Here is a 17316-nt window from a genome sequence, read left to right as displayed (position 1 = left end):
TTCTTATGTCATGTTTTCATATAATTCGAATTTACATTTTGTCTACTGTTTCTGAGAGTTTTCAGTTGCTAATTTTAGGTTACACTTTATTTTGATAGTCCACTTTAGACATTCTACTAACTTTAAGTAACTTTTGCGTATAAGGTCGACATGAAACAGAAGTAGCGATAGTCTTTTCTTCCCTATTGTGCCATATATCCAAGTGAAACGGCTTCTCAAACAAGAATAATGTAGGGCGGGACTTGATTTTTTTCTGTGGGGAAGTGATTGGATGGTTGTGGATTGCTATTGGTGGATATCATGTGAGTGACAGGTTGCCCCACCCTCGTCATCAGAGAAGAGAAGAGATGTCACTGCAGAAGGGAGGGGAAGTTATTTTGATAAAAAATTACAAGGGCAGATTCATTTTTTTTTAAATGTTATGTGTGCACAGAACAATTATTTATAATAAATACAATACTTACAATTTCCATTCTGTTTTTTATGGTTTTATATAATTGATGAAGTTATTTCCCACATTGCTTTGCTAGTTTCACATCACTTGTTTTCCTTTCTTCTCAGACAATTAAACAAAACTGGTCCTAATTCTTTTCTTTCTTTCTTTTTTTCTCTCAGTCTTTCTGCTTTGTGCATGTGCATAGCCTATTCCCCCTGACCTCAATAAGTGTCCATCTGTCTCTGTGGCTGCTGTGCTGGATTTCTGCTCAGACTTTAATCAGGCTGGTTATCTTGTTAAGACCTATGACAGCTTGTGGCTCAACGTGGCCTTCTAATGTCACAGTCTGAGGAGTTTCCTGCGCGTGCACATGCAAATGAACAAAGAGAAGTCTCTAAATGACCAATACTATCAAAACCTTGCTGAAAAACCTGTCGTTCATAATCTATACCTTCCTTCTGTCATCTGATTAATATTTATAGCCGACTTCTTTAGCAAGTTAAAAGCCTTTTAGTATAATTGTAAAAACGTCCCTATTCAGGTCATGGTTTACGTGTCTTTTTGCTGTGAAATCTTTACTGATTTGTATCTGTAAATGTAAGAATAACTTGTATATTGTTATTAATATTTCAAGAGAAAAACTTACTGAATCAACTTTATTTGATTATCCACACTACATACATCATTTAAAGAAGAAAATGTGAAAAAAAGAAAAATCATGTTAAAATGTGAGTGTCAAATATGATCCATCAAGCTTTTGAGGAACGTTTATTTGTTCATCTCTCAATCATTGTATTGCATTGTGTTTTGAAAATACAGAGATTTGATCATAAAACTATGCATTTAAATATCATCTTACTAAGACTTTCTATATTGGAAGATATAGACTACAGTGACAACTGATATTTATACGATTTTATGTAGGTGGTCTATACTGTTATAAAAAGTACATTACTTTCATTTTTCTTTTTGGTCCATCTCAAATTGCATATTTTTTCTTTTGAATAAAATAGTTTTTCCTCGTCGAGTACGTGCTCCATATTCTCACTATAACATACTATATGAACCATAAAAACCTGATGTATCAAATCAAGATTTTTTTTTAACTTATGTCAAATTTGCAATTAAACTCTTCACTGAAATGGTCATGATAATAATGTCATTTGTTATGGGAAATGCTGGTGTATCATGTAAAAAAAACTTCTAAGACAACAAAACCTGTCAAATCTAAAGGTCTTGGTAACGGTCATGACTGCTAACTGCAGGTTCTTGAGGCCTTTAGCACAGGACAACATTGATTGTATTTGCTGTTGAGCAACAGGGGTGACAGAATAAAGGAGACTGTTAAGTGGAGGTGGAAGAAAAGAGGAGGAGAGAAGCGGAGGGGAGGCGGGTGTTAAAGAGACTCTTCTGGATTAAGTCCCTTACAAGCTGTTTGGTGACTGAGTTTGACTAGTACAGGACATACTAGTGACAGGACGAGAGATCTGCAGGAGTCCACACATCCAGACTAATGAGCTGACAGCATCCGTACCGTTACTGTGAGTGTCCGTTTGTGGATCGCTTATGGATATCATGAATCTAGATAGCTCAGGTAAAGAGATGGAGATTATCTGATGTTTTACTGTATGACATTGATGGACGTGTTCCAGTTCTCCGTGTGTCTGTTTATATTATACTCTGGTTATATTTCACGAGTAGTGTCTGTGTAGTGCTATAAGGCTGGCATTATATATGGCATTATTTATCACATGCATTTCTTTGAGAACTTCAATCTGCCTTTTTCTTTGCAGATTTGATTGTTTAGCTGCTTACTTTCAGAGGGTTCATGAGTCATTTTTTTTGTGTTAAAACTCTTTGTTTTAGTTTTATAAATGGCATTTTATAATGTTAGGTTACTAAATGACTAAAACGGTCACTGTTTTGCTCAGCCAGTTGTTCCGGATGAAGATCCAGATGGTTCTTTACTAGACTAGAGGTGGTTGTTTAATACTTCATGGATTCAGCAGACGGCACATTCAATTTGAATTGTGTGTCTCAGATTTAAAGTTCTGCCTACATCCGAATCTGACAATCAGGCTAATCAAGTGGATTTAGCCTGGAAGATAAACCGAGATGAAGTGAGGATTGAGAGAGACTTGGGGAAACGGCTTCACGCTGTTCTCAACTCCTGCCATCTGTTTTGCTTTCTAAGCTCATGACACGCATGATCTTACCACACACACGTTCACGCAAGCACACAACCTGTGTGAGAGGGGTCTAAATTTCAATGTACATTTACATTTACATTGTCATTTAATTAGTAAGATGTCCTTAATGTAAATGGGTGGGTAAAGTCGTGTGAACTGTTATTATTTGTATTGTCTAATTTTGAGGTCAAATGCACTTTGTTTTCTTTCTGGTTTCATCAAGGTTGTCTGTCTGATAGCAGAATCCAACACAAACCCATTGGCACATACTGACCTGACAGACTCCAGTCTCAGGAAAAACCCCTGCTGCTCTAGTCAAACCATAGGCAAAATCCACTAAAGCTTTAAGCGAGTTGTCTGGTATCTGGAAAGATGTGCATCCTGGTTAGCAGTGAAAATGTTATGATGGTCTCTGCTGATTGGACAAAATGCACTGTAGACAGTGGGGATGGACAGTCCAGGATCAGTCAGTCCAGTACAGAATATATACGTCATTCAGGGTTAAAAATTCAGAACTGAAGAATTGATTCCCTTTTAAATTTTCAAGAAGGAATTGATTTGATTTGAATTGCATGAGGAATTGCAATGACAGTAAGAGGAAATTTACTCAGTTGCAATTCAAAGACTTGCAAGACTAATTATAATATAATTTAAATACAACAGTTTAAACATTGATTAGTAATATAATGTAATGTTTCTAGAATTTCCCATATGTTTTGTTTATGATAACATATTTAGGGCCAGATTTACTAACAGCTTGCTCTAGCGCAAACCCTCTTTCGGCGTTAAAAAACTACTGTCAGTATTTACTAAAGACACGCTGTGAAAAATTAGCGCTGAAAAGGCTGGACAGGGTTATGTTTGCGGCTGACATTATTGCACAAGCATTTGTAGGAGTTTCCATTTTAGACGCAAAATGTATGGAAGGAGAGTATTTTTGAAACACGCAAGGTGATTTACTAAGGTTTGCGCTAATCAATTTACTGGTATTTGCGACATTAATTAAGAATAGCCTGTCTTAAACCAGACGCTAATTTGAGCGGCTCTTGGTAGATTGTGTTGGTCATTATGGAAATGATCCAGCTGGATTAAAAAAAAAGGCTCTCTCAGTTTGATTTTAAATTGTGATTTTAAATTGCATATACTGTATGCACTGAACATTGCGATAAATTCATTAGTGAAGCTCAAGCTCCCTTCAAGCGGTGTTCTTCTTTAAGTTCTGGACAGTACGAAACTCAGTCCAGCCTCCTTCCTGCCAGCGATCAGCCCAAGCACTTAATTAATCCAATTAATGGCAAAGTTCAGTGGAAGAGACAGTATACGGAGACTCTCAAACAGACATGATCACATGCTAATCCTCTGTAGACCCTTGATGACGACTCTTTTCTTGAGTTATCTTCATTAGGAGGGATTCTGACGTACACACATCCACTTGTGGGCGGATTTGTTGGTCCTGTATTAATTCAGTAGCTTCAAACAACTTAAACTGATCATTCCAAACATCCCAAACGAAATGTTCTTCAGTGGTTATTTGCAGGACTCAAATGGAGCAACCTTGAAACCTTCTTTGGTGATTATAAAAGCTCTTGATTTTACATTACATGTTCTTCTAATCAGTCTATACATTTCTGGGGTTCTTTGAAGCTTCAGTATGGGAATTTTAGAAGAACTAGAGAATAAAAAGTTATTTGAGGATCTTATAATGGTTTTCTTGTGGCATCAGGCTGTCAAACCTCATCAGTTATAGCTGGTGCCTTTATTTTTATGAAGAAAATAGTAGTTGGGCTAGACGGTATGATGCATATACTGAGCCATGGTAGAAAATTGTTGCTGTGCCATTTATAACGTTGTTCCTTGTGGTTAAAAAACTTGTAAATTGTGCAAATTACAATTGCAGTTATGTCATAGGTCATAAGGGTCATAACCCTTATTTGTATTAAATTGTACTGCACTTGTAGTGTCCTTCAAATCTTAAAAGTATATTTAAAAAAAACCTGTACTTGCAGATAATAATAATGAAATAAAAGGCAACTTAAGTATGCTTAAAGAGAGTACACTTTCATGTTTCTTAACACACTTAAGTACAATTTAAAAAAATGCACTTTGTAATACCGTAATACCAAATTAAAGTTTTTCTAATATTTTAATAATCTTCTGTCATGCTTTAAAGTACACTTGTTTTGATGTGTTGACTAACATACTAAAGCGCGTGTGAAGTACTGTAGTGTATTTGAAAATTCACTAAATGCAGATTGCAAATCTGTAATAACAAAAATATTTAAACACATACAAGTGAAATATAAGACATACAAGTTTCAATAAAAATTAAAATAAAGTGATTTTTTAGTTTCCCATAAATTCTTGTCAGTAGATTCGACAGAACACTTTAATGATGTTATAATACATTTTCATTTAATTACAGTTAACAGGAAATTAGTGTCCAAAAACACATTAAGTTTACACTTAAGTATATTCTTTTAAAGTATATTATTTCAGTAATAAATAGCCCTTTTGAAACTATGCTAAAGTGTACTTCTTTTTTACAAAGGAATGGCTGTAAAATGTATGGGACTATATATTTATATATATATATATATATATATATATATATATATATATATATATATATAGACTCCTTCATATTGTAACTACAGAATGAATTAGGTCCTTCTCAAAAAATTAGCATATTGTGATAAAGTTCATTATTTTCCATAATGTAATGATAAAAATTAAACTTTCATATATTTTAGATTGATTGCCCACCAACTGAAATATTTCAGGTCTTTTATTGTTTTAATACTGATGATTTTGGCATACAGCTCATGAAAACCCAAAATTCCTATCTAAAAAAATTAGCATATTTCATCTGACCAATAAAAGAAGTGTTTTTAATACAAAAAAAAGTCAACCTTCAAATAATTATGTTCAGTTATGCACTCAATAATTGGTCGGGAATCCTTTAGCAGAAATGACTGCTTCAATGCGGCGTGGCATGGAGGCAATCAGCCTGTGGCACTGCTGAGGTGTTATGGAGGCCCAGGATGCTTTGATAGCGGCCTTAAGCTCATCCAGAGTGTTGGGTCTTGCGTCTCTCAAATTTCTCTTCACAATATCCCACAGATTCTCTATGGGGTTCAGGTCAGGAGAGTTGGCAGGCCAATTGAGCACAGTAATACCATGGTCAGTAAACCATTTACCAGTGGTTTTGGCACTGTGAGCCGGTGCCAGGTCGTGCTGAAAAATGAAATCTTCATCTCCATAAAGCTTTTCAGCAGATGGAAGCATGAAGTGCTCCAAAATCTCCTGATAGCTAGCTGCATTGACCCTGCCCGTGATAAAACACAGTGGACCAGCACCAGCAGCTGACATGGCACCCCACACCATCACTGACTGTGGGTACTTGACACTGGACTTCAGGCATTTTGGCATTTCCTTCTCCCCAGTCTTCCTCCAGACTCTGGCACCTTGATTTCCGAATGACATGCAAAATTTGCTTTCATCCGAAAAAAGTACTTTGGACCACTGAGCAACAGTCCAGTGCTGCTTCTCTGTAGCCCAGGTCAGGCGCTTCTGCCGCTGTTTCTGGTTCAAAAGTGGCTTGACCTGGGGAATGCGGCACCTGTAGCCCATTTCCTGCACACGGCTGTGCACGGTGGCTCCGGATGTTTCTACTCCAGACTCAGTCCACTGCTTCCGCAGGTCCCCCAAGGTCTGGAATCGGTCCTTCTCCACAATCTTCCTCAGGGTCCGGTCACCTCTTCTCGTTGTGGAGCGTTTTTTGCCACACTTTTTCCTTCCCACAGACTTCCCACTGAGGTGCCTTGATACAGCACTCTGGGAACAGCCTATTTGTTCAGAAATTTCTTTCTGTGTCTTACCCTCTTGCTTGAGGGTGTCAATGATGGTCTTCTGGACAGCAGTCAGGTCGGCAGTCTTACCAATGATTGCGGTTTTGAGTAATGAAACAGGCTGGGAGTTTTTAAAAGCCTCAGGAATCTTTTGCAGGTGTTTAGAGTTAATTAGCTGATTCAGATGATTAGGTTAATATCTCGTTTTGAGACCCTTTTCATGATATGCTAATTTTTTGAGATAGGATTTTTGGGTTTTCATGAGCTGTATGACAAAATCATCAGTATAAAAACAATAAAAGACCTGAAATATTTCAGTTGGTGTGCAATGAATCTGAAATATATGAAAGTTTAATTTTTATCATTACATTATGGAAAATAATGAACTTTATCACAATAAGCTAATTTTTTTAGAAGGACCTGTATATATATATATATATATATATATATATATACACTCCTTCATATTGTACCTACAGAATGAATTACATCAACAGTTGAGAAATGGGTTATTCTTCAAGTACATACTTGTTAAATGTATTGAACTGCAGACAAAGTCCTACATTTTTCTTTTTTAAAGGATGGCTGATCATTTCCGTAGAACAGAAAAGAAGAGTTTAGATTTCAAGGTTTGAAGAAAAAAGATCCTGTCTTCCGATAACTAGAATCATCAGGAATGACAAGAGTTTTCTTTGTTTACTTTTTCCAGGCTTTAGATGAGCTTCTCTGAAGAGACAAGAGAAGGATCATCGGACGGATTACTAGTAAATACACATGGTCTCTGAACGGTTGATGACCTTGGAGAGGAGGAGGCTTGAAAAAACAAAGTAAGCTGCAAAAGACAGTTTTACAGGATTTAGAAGACGAGGGCAGATCCGGTTCAGGATAAAGACTTTATTTTCATTGTACTGCTGCACAAAACAACAAAATTTTGTTGCTATCTCAAACATTTCATTCAACAAATATGCATCCAACAAGCTCCACAATAGGACTCAGAATGGGTGAACGTATTTCCCTGTTCTTCTCCTATGCCATCTGTCTTTCCGTATGCGCTGGGACAGGAATGCCAGGTTCGGACTACAACCCTCATCCTCGTTTCATTTGTACCCCCATTCCCGCTGACACTGATCCCGGGTGTTTCCCCACGACAGGCGGACCTGGTGGCCCCAGTCCCGGACACCAGAGTGGACCTAACGGGCACAGCAACAGCTGGTGGGGAATGTCCGAGGAGGCAAAAGCGACAATCCTGCACCTGCGGGAGAGTTTGTTGCAGCAGAAAGAAACCATCCTGGACCAGAGGGAGACTATCCGAGAGCTCACCGCCAAACTGAACCTTTGTGAGGGTTTCAACCGCGACACAGGCAGCCATGACGACCACGCGCACCACAAACCTACACACCTGGCTCACCACGCCCACCACGCCTACCCCACAGCAACCGACACAGCACACCTTGGGTGGGCGCCGCCCGATGGTCACCACGGCAGTCATGGAATGGAGCTGGGTCACTATGGGGACGGGGTTGGGGGACACCATCGCGGGAAAGCCTCGCTGAGCGAGAAGCATGTCACAGGGGAGATTCCTTCACCCTCTTCTACACCGGAGCAGATGAGCAGGATGCTTCGGTCCCTAAAGGAGCGGCTTGGGAACCTGCAGGTAGAGTCACATTTATTTACACAGCACTTTATCAATACAGATTGTTTCAAAGCAGCCTCACAGTAATAAACAGCAAAAATAGCATAAAATTAACAAATTATGAAACAAATTCAATCTCAGCTGTAAAGCAACTCTACTGAAGAGCAGACTGAAGTGTCATTATTCAGCTTTATTTAGTTCAATGTTTTACCTTAGTGTAGATGTTGGAAAGGGTATCAGCAATAAAGCAGCTCTACAGCAGACAATAATTCAGCTCAATTTAGCTTTTATCATGTAAGAGCAGTCAAATAATATTTTTTGTATATTAATTATGAATATACTGTATAATAATTTATTAATATTTATACTACAGGGAGATTATAAAAGCTTTGGAGATTATAAAAGCTCTTGATGTTACATTACAGGTTCTTCAGATCAGGGTTTCTGGGGTTCTTTGAAGCTTCAGTATGGTAATTTTTTTAGATCATCAGGCAAAATTCTTGATTACATTATGAGAAATGATCCCCGACTGAGCCTGGTTTCTACCAAGGTTTTTTAATCCATGTACACAATTATTGAATGGACCTGAATCAACACTGAACTGACCTCAGCTGAACCAAGACACTATTTTATTTTTTCTTTCCCACAATGATTTCCTTCAATGATGTCCTAAACTAATGTCTAAATAGGTATCCAAATGTATAACTTTTAAACATAAAAGCAAGAATTTTGATCAAATCCAGATCAAACAGCGCTGACGTGGAAACCAGGACAACCTTAAAAGCTTCCATCCAACTCGGAAAAGGCAAAGCAAATTACAGACTCTATCTCAACATTTATTGCCAAATACATGTTTTAAACAAATAATTTTTTTTTTAAAAAGTACCAAGTAGTCACACAGTGAGAAAAAAATTCTGTATAGAAAAAAAAGATGCATCGATAATCGTTTTATCATCGCATCACAGCCCTCTGAATCGTAATCGAATCGAATCGTGAGGTGCCTAGAGCTTCCCACCCCTATTTCCTTCCCTCCGCTCCACCGTTGTCCTCACTCCCATCGAGTCTGCCCCGGTCTGACGAGCCCCTGTCTCCATCATGGTTCTGCAAGCCTGAGTTCTGCCTCGGCCCTCCAGTCCATCGGGGACACCCTGGGTCTTCCTCTTCTGGCTCCACCTCAGTTGGCCAAGCTCCTGGCTCCTCTCTCCATCGATTCGGCCGTGGACCTTTTTCTTGCCACTGCTCTTGGTCGCTCCCTGGCTCCTCCATCATTTCCTCCATGGCTCCTTTAGTGTTTTTGTCCCCCCCCCCCCCCCTCCTACCCATAAGGTGTAGTTTCTGTTTATGACGCGCCGTTCGGTAGGGGGAAGTAATGTTAGGCTTGTGTTTACTTTTTTTTGTTTTCTGTGTGTTCTTTTGTTCCCACTTTGCATTTGTTGTCATGGTTACTTATTAGTTGGTTTTTATTCCCCACCTCTGTCTTGTTTTGCTCCACAGTTACCCTGTGTATGTATAGCCCTCTTTGTTCTTTGTCTGTTCTCCTTGGTAATATTGTGGTCTGCTTCATCTTCTTTGTTTCCTTGTTTCTCCTGCCTGTTTTTGATTTATTGTTATTAAAAGATCGTGCCTCTACTAATCCTTGCTTTAACCCTTGTTGACACAGATATCTACTGGCCATTATTATCATTACATGATTTTGATGGTAAAATTAAGAAATGTACATGTAAATAAGATCCAAATAACCTACATCTTAAAAGAAGGATATTACTTTATTGTTACTACTTTATATTAGCGTAATATTTCATTAAAAAAAAAATGCTACACTTTCAATAGTCTCGCGTAGCCAGACCTTCAGACTGAAGAAGGTCTGGACTCCATCGCAACCATCGCAACTTGGCCAAGGACCGTCCAATAGGATATTTGATTGAAATGTATCGCAACCAATCACAGTTCGTTTGTTCCTTGTCATGTTTACGAGCCTGAACATGTAAAGTGGATGTCCCTATACAGACCGCCATGCACCTAATAAATTATTCATTCAAGAACATTGTGTTAAATTAACTCTTAAATTAAACAGCAAAACTTACTGTTCCCAGTCAAAAATAACAGCAAACGACCAATGTGTGATCATTTTCCAATTGCCTGTCAAAGTGAAATGAAACTTATGGGAAACTGATTTGTCTCGCTTTTAAACATTGCTGTGGGAGCATGTTTCAGTGGGTTAATGACGGTCATTCTGTCAATTTAAATATTATATTTGGTGAGGTGTTTTTAGCAGTTACCAACATCAGCTGCATATAGTACAGAACTGTGCAGACCTTTGCTTAGACCGCTGTGATTGTGTTTACAGACAAGAAACACTTCCACCAGCTACGCGAGTTCACTGAAAGATCTCCTGCAGAGGAAGATCAGCGCTCTAGAACAACAGATGCAACACCATTCTTCATCACTAACCAGTGCCAGTCACAGTGACCACGAGGATGATGATGATGGGGGTCACCATGTCGACGATCACGACCACAGCCATCATGAGGACAGCCATGACAACAGAGACCATGACAGCCACGACGATCATGATGATCCTCACGATGAGAGCCACCACAGTGATCACCATGATGATGATCATCATGACAACGATCACCGTGATGACAACAGCCATGACAATGGACACCAAGACAACGGTCACCATGACAATGAGGTTTCTGAACATGGCTTTGGTCACAGAGAAGCACAAGTTGGAGTGCACAGCAAACTGGACGCAGTTCTGAGTCAACTGCAGCACAGGCTTACTGACACTGGTAAGAGCGCAGTAAAAGAACGCTAGTTACTTCTGATCTTTGAGCATTTAGATGACTTTGCTGGTGAATACAGCTAAATGGCCAGTTCTGGTCCTTAGCTGTTCTAGATTGTTCATCAGCTGGATGATAGACCTGAAAAACCATCCTGAGCAAGATGATTAGGATTGGTAGACCAATGCTAATCAGCGTGCGAAAAAAAATCAGAGGGGGAATATTAAAATTTCATTATTGAAATTTTTATGTAGATATTTAGACAATTTAGAAGAAGTGTAATTCGTTTAAAATGAACGTTACAAATATAAAAAAAAATAGTTGCTGAATTTTTTTTACAATTAAATTATTGACTTTAAATTTATTTATACAGTTTACAGGCCCCATGAGGTAATAAGATAAAATGTCCAACATTTTCAACACATTTAAATATGTCCTGACAAATTTGTTTTATTTTCATTCCACCTTAATCCATTGGCCGGTTGCATAAACTGGTTAGACAAGCCTTAAAAGTGTCACCTAATTGTTTCTTCAAGACTGGTTGTAACTTTTTAAAATTAGCTACATAAAAAGTTATCTTAAGATAATTTGAATCTGAAAAGTAAGACTTGACTAACCACTACTTTTTCAAACCGATGATACAAATGGGATTACAAGAGAATCCTCAAAGATTTAAATAAGATCCTACTGGATAAACTGAAATTCCAATCTTTTAAGTTGTAGTTCTACTAGACTGCCTGCAACTTTGAAAATAAAATCTGTAAAACAACATCAAATTAAAATCTGTTTAGGTCTAAGCGACTGTCCGGTCTATGGGTCTGAAAGCTTAGGCGAATGAAGGTACCTCACGAAACTGATTTCGGACAGACTTCTCAGGCAGCATAACGATTAAATGATCTACAGCAAAATAGAGAACGCTTTGGTGAGAACTAAGTGAATATTTAATTACTACAACAGTAGTTTCTCACTAGAAGTTACAACAAAAGTGCAAAAACACACGTTTACACACTAACTGATCACCAACTACAACTTTCAGCAAATTGACAAATCAATCACACTCTGCCTCAATGCAAAACTTGACACAGATGATCAATTCCACAGGTTCTAGAAAGAACAGCAAATCCACTGAAGCTTTCCAGGTCGGCTTCCCCATGCGAACCAACTACATGTACGGTCGTGTGAAGCGCACTCTTCTGCACGAGATCTTCTCCTTCACGCTGTGTTTGTGGATGAAGGCTGGAATCGGGCCTGGACTCGGTACGCCCTTCTCCTACTCTGTTCCAGGCCAGGCCAACGAGCTGGTGCTCATTGAGTGGGGCAACAACCCGATGGAGCTGCTCGTCGATGACAGAGTGAGTTAAAGAGAGCGAGACAATAATGAGATGAAGGAGATCTGAGGGAATGTGCACATAATTCCGTCAGTCCCTTATGCTCACCAATGCTGCATTTATTTGATCAAAAATACAGTAAAACAGTAATATTGTCAAATATTGTTACCATTGAAAAAGCTGTTTTCTATTTGAATATATTGTAAAATGCAATTTATTTATGTTTATTTAGCTGCATTTTAGTTCCAAATATGTTTAGTATGATGACCAAACAAACAAATTTAAATAAAATATGTTAGGGTTTTAAAATTCCTGCAGGTCTCCTGTGATTTCCATTAACTGTCCAGTTAGACGGCCCAGTTAAATATTCTATAATATCTAGGTATTAAATAAGAATCAGAAAATCCTGTAGGAATTTCAGTTTATCCAGTAGGATCGTATTTGAATCTTAGAGGATTCTCTTGCAATCCCATTTTATCATTGGGTCTTAATTATTAAATAAAATTCCAAAGGGACCCCAATTCATATTTCTTAAGGATTTTTAAAATAAGACAAATAAAGGACATTTGGTGAAATCAGTAGCGGCCTTTGCTGTGTTTCACTTTGAATCGGGCATCACAACAGTAGGGGCCTCGGCTTGCACTCAAAAAAGAGCCCCGCCTTCACAGAGATTAATGGGGGCTAGGGGCAAAAATTCCACCGAAATGAATAATAATGCCCCCAAAATTCAAGATACATGGGGCAAAAATGTCCTTGTATGAGTTATTGTTTTTAATATTTATAACATATATGGTGATTTTCCTTTTAGACTTAGAACATTGTCTATTTTAAACTGGCGTCTGAGTTGCAAAGGCCACTTCTGGGTAAAATAGAAGAACACAACAGAAAATAAAGTGTTTATTGATAGAATTATGTGTTTAATAGAGGACATTATCTTGCCTCGGGTTCACAGGCTGTTGCTTTACCCCTCTCGCTGAGCGATGGTAAATGGCACCATGTGTGTGTGACGTGGTCGACACGAGACGGCCTGTGGGAGGCCTATCAGGATGGAGTGAAGAGAGGGTCAGGAGAAAACCTCTCCCCCTGGCATCCCATCAAACCTGGCGGGGTCTTCATACTGGGACAGGAACAGGTAACATGATACAAGCACAACATACAATCAGCTAAACTCATATTATCCTTTGACTTGAGCCATTAGACAAACACCAAGAACACATTAGCAACTGCATAGCAACACCCTGGCAACCATTCACAACCCCCTAGCATTGTGGAAAAATAATTAATACTTAATTAAACTCCTGTGAGAAAGAGGATTTGAAAGAGCACTTGAAGTGTGCTTAAAATCTTCTTATATTTTTAAAAACCTGAGCTTGCAGATAATATTAATTAAATAAAAGTGCACTTAAAGAGAGTACACTTTTAGGACTATGCTTCATATAGCACACTAAAAAGTGCACTTTGTAATAATGTCAAATTAATAGTTTGGTTACACTTCATTTTACAGTGTCGTTGTTACAGGGTAATTATTTAATAATAATAGTACCTACATTTAATATTAATTTGAATATATGTTTTATATTATAATATATTTTAATATTGATTTATAATATTAATTAACTACATGTACTTAATAATTTGGGTTAGGGTTTGGTGTTGGGTTAGTTGCTTTGGTAACACTTTATTTTAGTGTCTTTGTTACATATGTTACATGTGCTTAGTATAGTAATTACAGTAAATTATGCATAATTACATGCAACTAACCCTCAACCAAACCCTAATCCTAACCCTATAGTAAGTACATGTAGTTCATTATTATTATTACTCAGTACTTAAATCTATAATTATAGTGTAACAATGACACCTTAAAATAAAGTGTAACCGTTGTTATTATGTATGCTTATTTTTCTGTTATTACTATTATTACTAATAAGTACATGTATTATAGTATATATATATACACACACGACAGTTTCATTAAAATATATTTTAGTTTACCGTAAATGCGTGTCGCTTCTTTCAGCAGTACACTTTAACCATATATTAGAAGTAATTATGACATTACATATAAAGATGTACTTAAGTCCTACTTAAGTGGGTCAAAAATGCACTCTGAAGTTAAGCTAATTGCATTTAATATAAATTTACATTTACATAATACATTTTTTTTATTAAGTTGCTATTAAAATGCAGTTAAGTGTCCGAAAATATCACATTCAGTTCATACTTAATTTTCTGTCAAGTGTATTATTACTCATTTTAAAAGTATGCTAAAGTGTACTCTTTTTTCACAAGGAAAGTCATATATGAGGCTTCATGCTAATGAATGAGCCAACGAAGTTGTATTCATGAAGTTGACTTTACAAATAAAGAGCTAAGAAGTCCAAGTAAAATGAAGCATCTGTTTAGTGTTGCTAATATAATATCACCAAATCTTCCATCCATGTTTTCCCAGGACACACTGGGTGGCCGTTTTGACGCGACGCAGGCGTTTGTTGGAGAAATCTCAGACGTGCAGATGTGGTCTCATGTTCTCACGCCACATGACGTCTACAGCCTGGCTTCATGTGGTGGTCATATGACCGGTGACATCATCGCCTGGTCAGAGTCAGTAGTGGAGCTGCATGGCGGGGTCACCAAATACCCCTTTGACCCCTGTCATTAAAGAGTATCACCGGGCAAAAGGACAATCCATTTACAAATCTCAGAGTGCAAATTGTTTTAAAATAAGCTTGTTTTGAAGCATTCTGATGATTTGTCACCTGGTTGCAATGCAAAATTCGTCCATTACCTCTTCAGAAACATTGCCTTCTTTTTACATAAGAAAATCGGATGATCCAAAGACCTCCAGGATTTCAACAGGGACCCTTTTTTGTATTTATAATGTTTTCTTACTGAACTTTTGTATTCTATAAATGGCACTTCAGTGTCATTCAATGTTTGATGCAAGTCTGTGACATATTGTCATAACTTGGATAGAAATCTAAAGAGGACACTAAAATTGTAGATGTTTGTGCAAAAAATAGAAAAGCGGCTCAACCTGAGCAGTTGAAAGATTCATTTTCTTGTACTGTAAGAAGAATCTAAAGATACAGCGATACCAAAGAGAAGAGTTACACACCTCTGCAGAGACAGCATTTGACCAGGCTATGTGCACTGTTGTTGTGTTTGTAAATTGTTTTTGTGGTTCTACTGTAATTGTCCAGATGTTACTGTACTTTACCGTACTGTACTTGTTCAGACGTTTGGTGTTTTGAGCTTCACATATAATTGTAGTAGTTTGTTTTAGTTTATTTATTAATCTACTGTAAATGTGCTATTGATTTAAAAGAATATACTTTTCCACTGTAATGTTTGTGCATCTGAATTTATTATGCATTTACTGTTTGATTAGGCCTTACTTGTTTTCATTTGTTTAGAGATTTGGAAGCTGAAATGCAATAAAAGGGACTGATTTTTGGGGATTTTTCTTTAATAGCAATTTAATGGCTACTGACTAATATAATTCTAAAATGTGCAAAGTATTTTAAATGAAGTTGATTTTCGTTGCATTTCCAAACTGAATTCTTTAGGCTATTCTTAGTCCTGCAGTATTGATCAGCACATGCCTCTCTGTGTAATTGCAGACATGTCTTACGTTGCACTGTAAAAAAAATTTGATCAATAAGTTATGACAACATGTGTTTTTGCATTGCATTGCAACTCATCAAAATAAGTCATACAAGATTCAAAAAATTTCTAAGTCAGTTTAATGTAATTTAAGTTGAAATGACTTAAACATCCAAGTTGATTATATACTTAAAAATTGAAGACAGCTACTTTTTTTCAGTCTGGTATTCATTGTTATTATTAGAAACTAGGCTAATTAAGCACATGAAGTGTTCGATAAGGCCCGGCAGAAAATACTTTTGTATTATAATGTAGTGTATAGATTCACAACAAGCTATCATCACTCACAGCATCTATACCAAAAAAATTGAGGACCAAATTGGATCCCATTTTGCCTTCAGAACTGCTTTAATTCTTCATGGCACAGATTCAACAAGCTTCTGGAATCATTCCTCAGAGACTTCGGTCCATATTGTCATGAGAGCTTCACACAGTTGCTGCAGATTTGTCGGCTGCTCATCCATGATGTGAATCTCCAGTTCCAGCAAATCCTAAAGATGCTCTATTGCATTGAGATCTGGAGACTGTGGAGGCTGTTTGAGCTTAGTGAACTCATCGTCATGTTCAAGAAACCAGTTTGAGCTGATTTGAGCTTTGTGACCTGCATTATCCTGCTGGAAGAAGCCATCAGAAGATGGACGTGGTCAGCAACAATACTCAGGTGTGCTGTGGCGTTTAAACTGTGCTCAATTGGTGCCAAGAAAATACCCTCTACACCATTTACTCCACCAGCAGCCTGAACCGTTGATTATAGGCAGGATGGATCCATACTTTCATGTTGTTTACACCAAATTCTGACCCTTCTGTCTGAACATATAAAATGAGGTTAGCAATAGATTTCTTATAACCATTTTGTCTTTAAGTGAACTAGACTTGATGGGGTGAAAAAATAATCGCTGGTGCAGCACATATGTCTTCTTAATAATACATTTGTTTGAGGTGCATAGCAATGACTGTTTATTTTTTATAAAATTTTATTAAATATTATTTTTTATTTTATTTAGCCTTTCCACGGACCACCTGCAGTACCCTCACGGACCACTAGTGGTCCGCGGACCACAGTTTGGCAATTGCTGCTCTAAATGATCAACATTAGAAATGGTGGTTAAAAAACCCCAAACTAAACTATTGCACACAATTTACTACATGCCTTCTGTCGTCTGATGATTGATAGTTTAGACTCATTAGCAAGTTAAAAGCCTTTAAGTAGATTTGTAAAACCACAGGTTCATGTGTCTTTTTGCTGTGAAATCTTTACTGATTTTTATAAAGTAAATGGAAGAATAACTTAGAGCAACTTAGGTTTACTTGATTATCCACACATATTTTTCTTTGCAAAATCATATAAAATGTGAGCATCTAATATGATCCATCAGGCTTTTGAGGAATGTTTATTTGTTCATCTCTTAAATATCATCTTACTAAAGACA

General features: G+C 37.4%; 1 protein-coding gene across 1 annotated transcript; it reads left to right on the top strand.

The window, feature by feature from the left end:
• Positions 1-1862: 1862 nt before the first annotated feature.
• On the top strand, positions 1863-16736 carry LOC143714938 (uncharacterized). The gene is made up of 6 exons (XM_077206446.1): positions 1863-1977; positions 7183-8127; positions 10454-10901; positions 11994-12244; positions 13173-13352; positions 14673-16736. The coding sequence occupies exons 2-6, from the start codon at positions 7438-7440 to the stop codon at positions 14880-14882; spliced, it is 1779 nt and encodes a 592-aa protein (XP_077062561.1). The 5' UTR covers positions 1863-1977; positions 7183-7437; the 3' UTR covers positions 14883-16736.
• The last annotated feature ends 580 nt before the right edge of the window (positions 16737-17316 follow it).

Source organism: Siphateles boraxobius, unplaced genomic scaffold (genome assembly GCF_051911475.1).
Source record: "Siphateles boraxobius isolate OS27281-9 unplaced genomic scaffold, OSU_SipBor_1 12, whole genome shotgun sequence".
NCBI lineage: Eukaryota > Metazoa > Chordata > Actinopteri > Cypriniformes > Leuciscidae > Siphateles > Siphateles boraxobius.
Note: the sequence above shows the minus strand (reverse complement) of the source record. Positions and strands in the feature narration are given on the sequence as shown.

What these genes read in the sequence shown, in the direction of transcription:
- LOC143714938 (XM_077206446.1), top strand. Translation starts at nt 7,438, where the DNA reads ATGCATCCAACAAGCTCCACAATAGGACTCAGAATGGGTGAACGTATT. An exon ending in GCACAGGCTTACTGACACTG is followed by an intron (nt 10,902 to 11,993) that starts GTAAGAGCGCAG and finishes TCAATTCCACAG; the next exon opens with GTTCTAGAAAGAACAGCAAA. An exon ending in TCATACTGGGACAGGAACAG is followed by an intron (nt 13,353 to 14,672) that starts GTAACATGATAC and finishes ATGTTTTCCCAG; the next exon opens with GACACACTGGGTGGCCGTTT.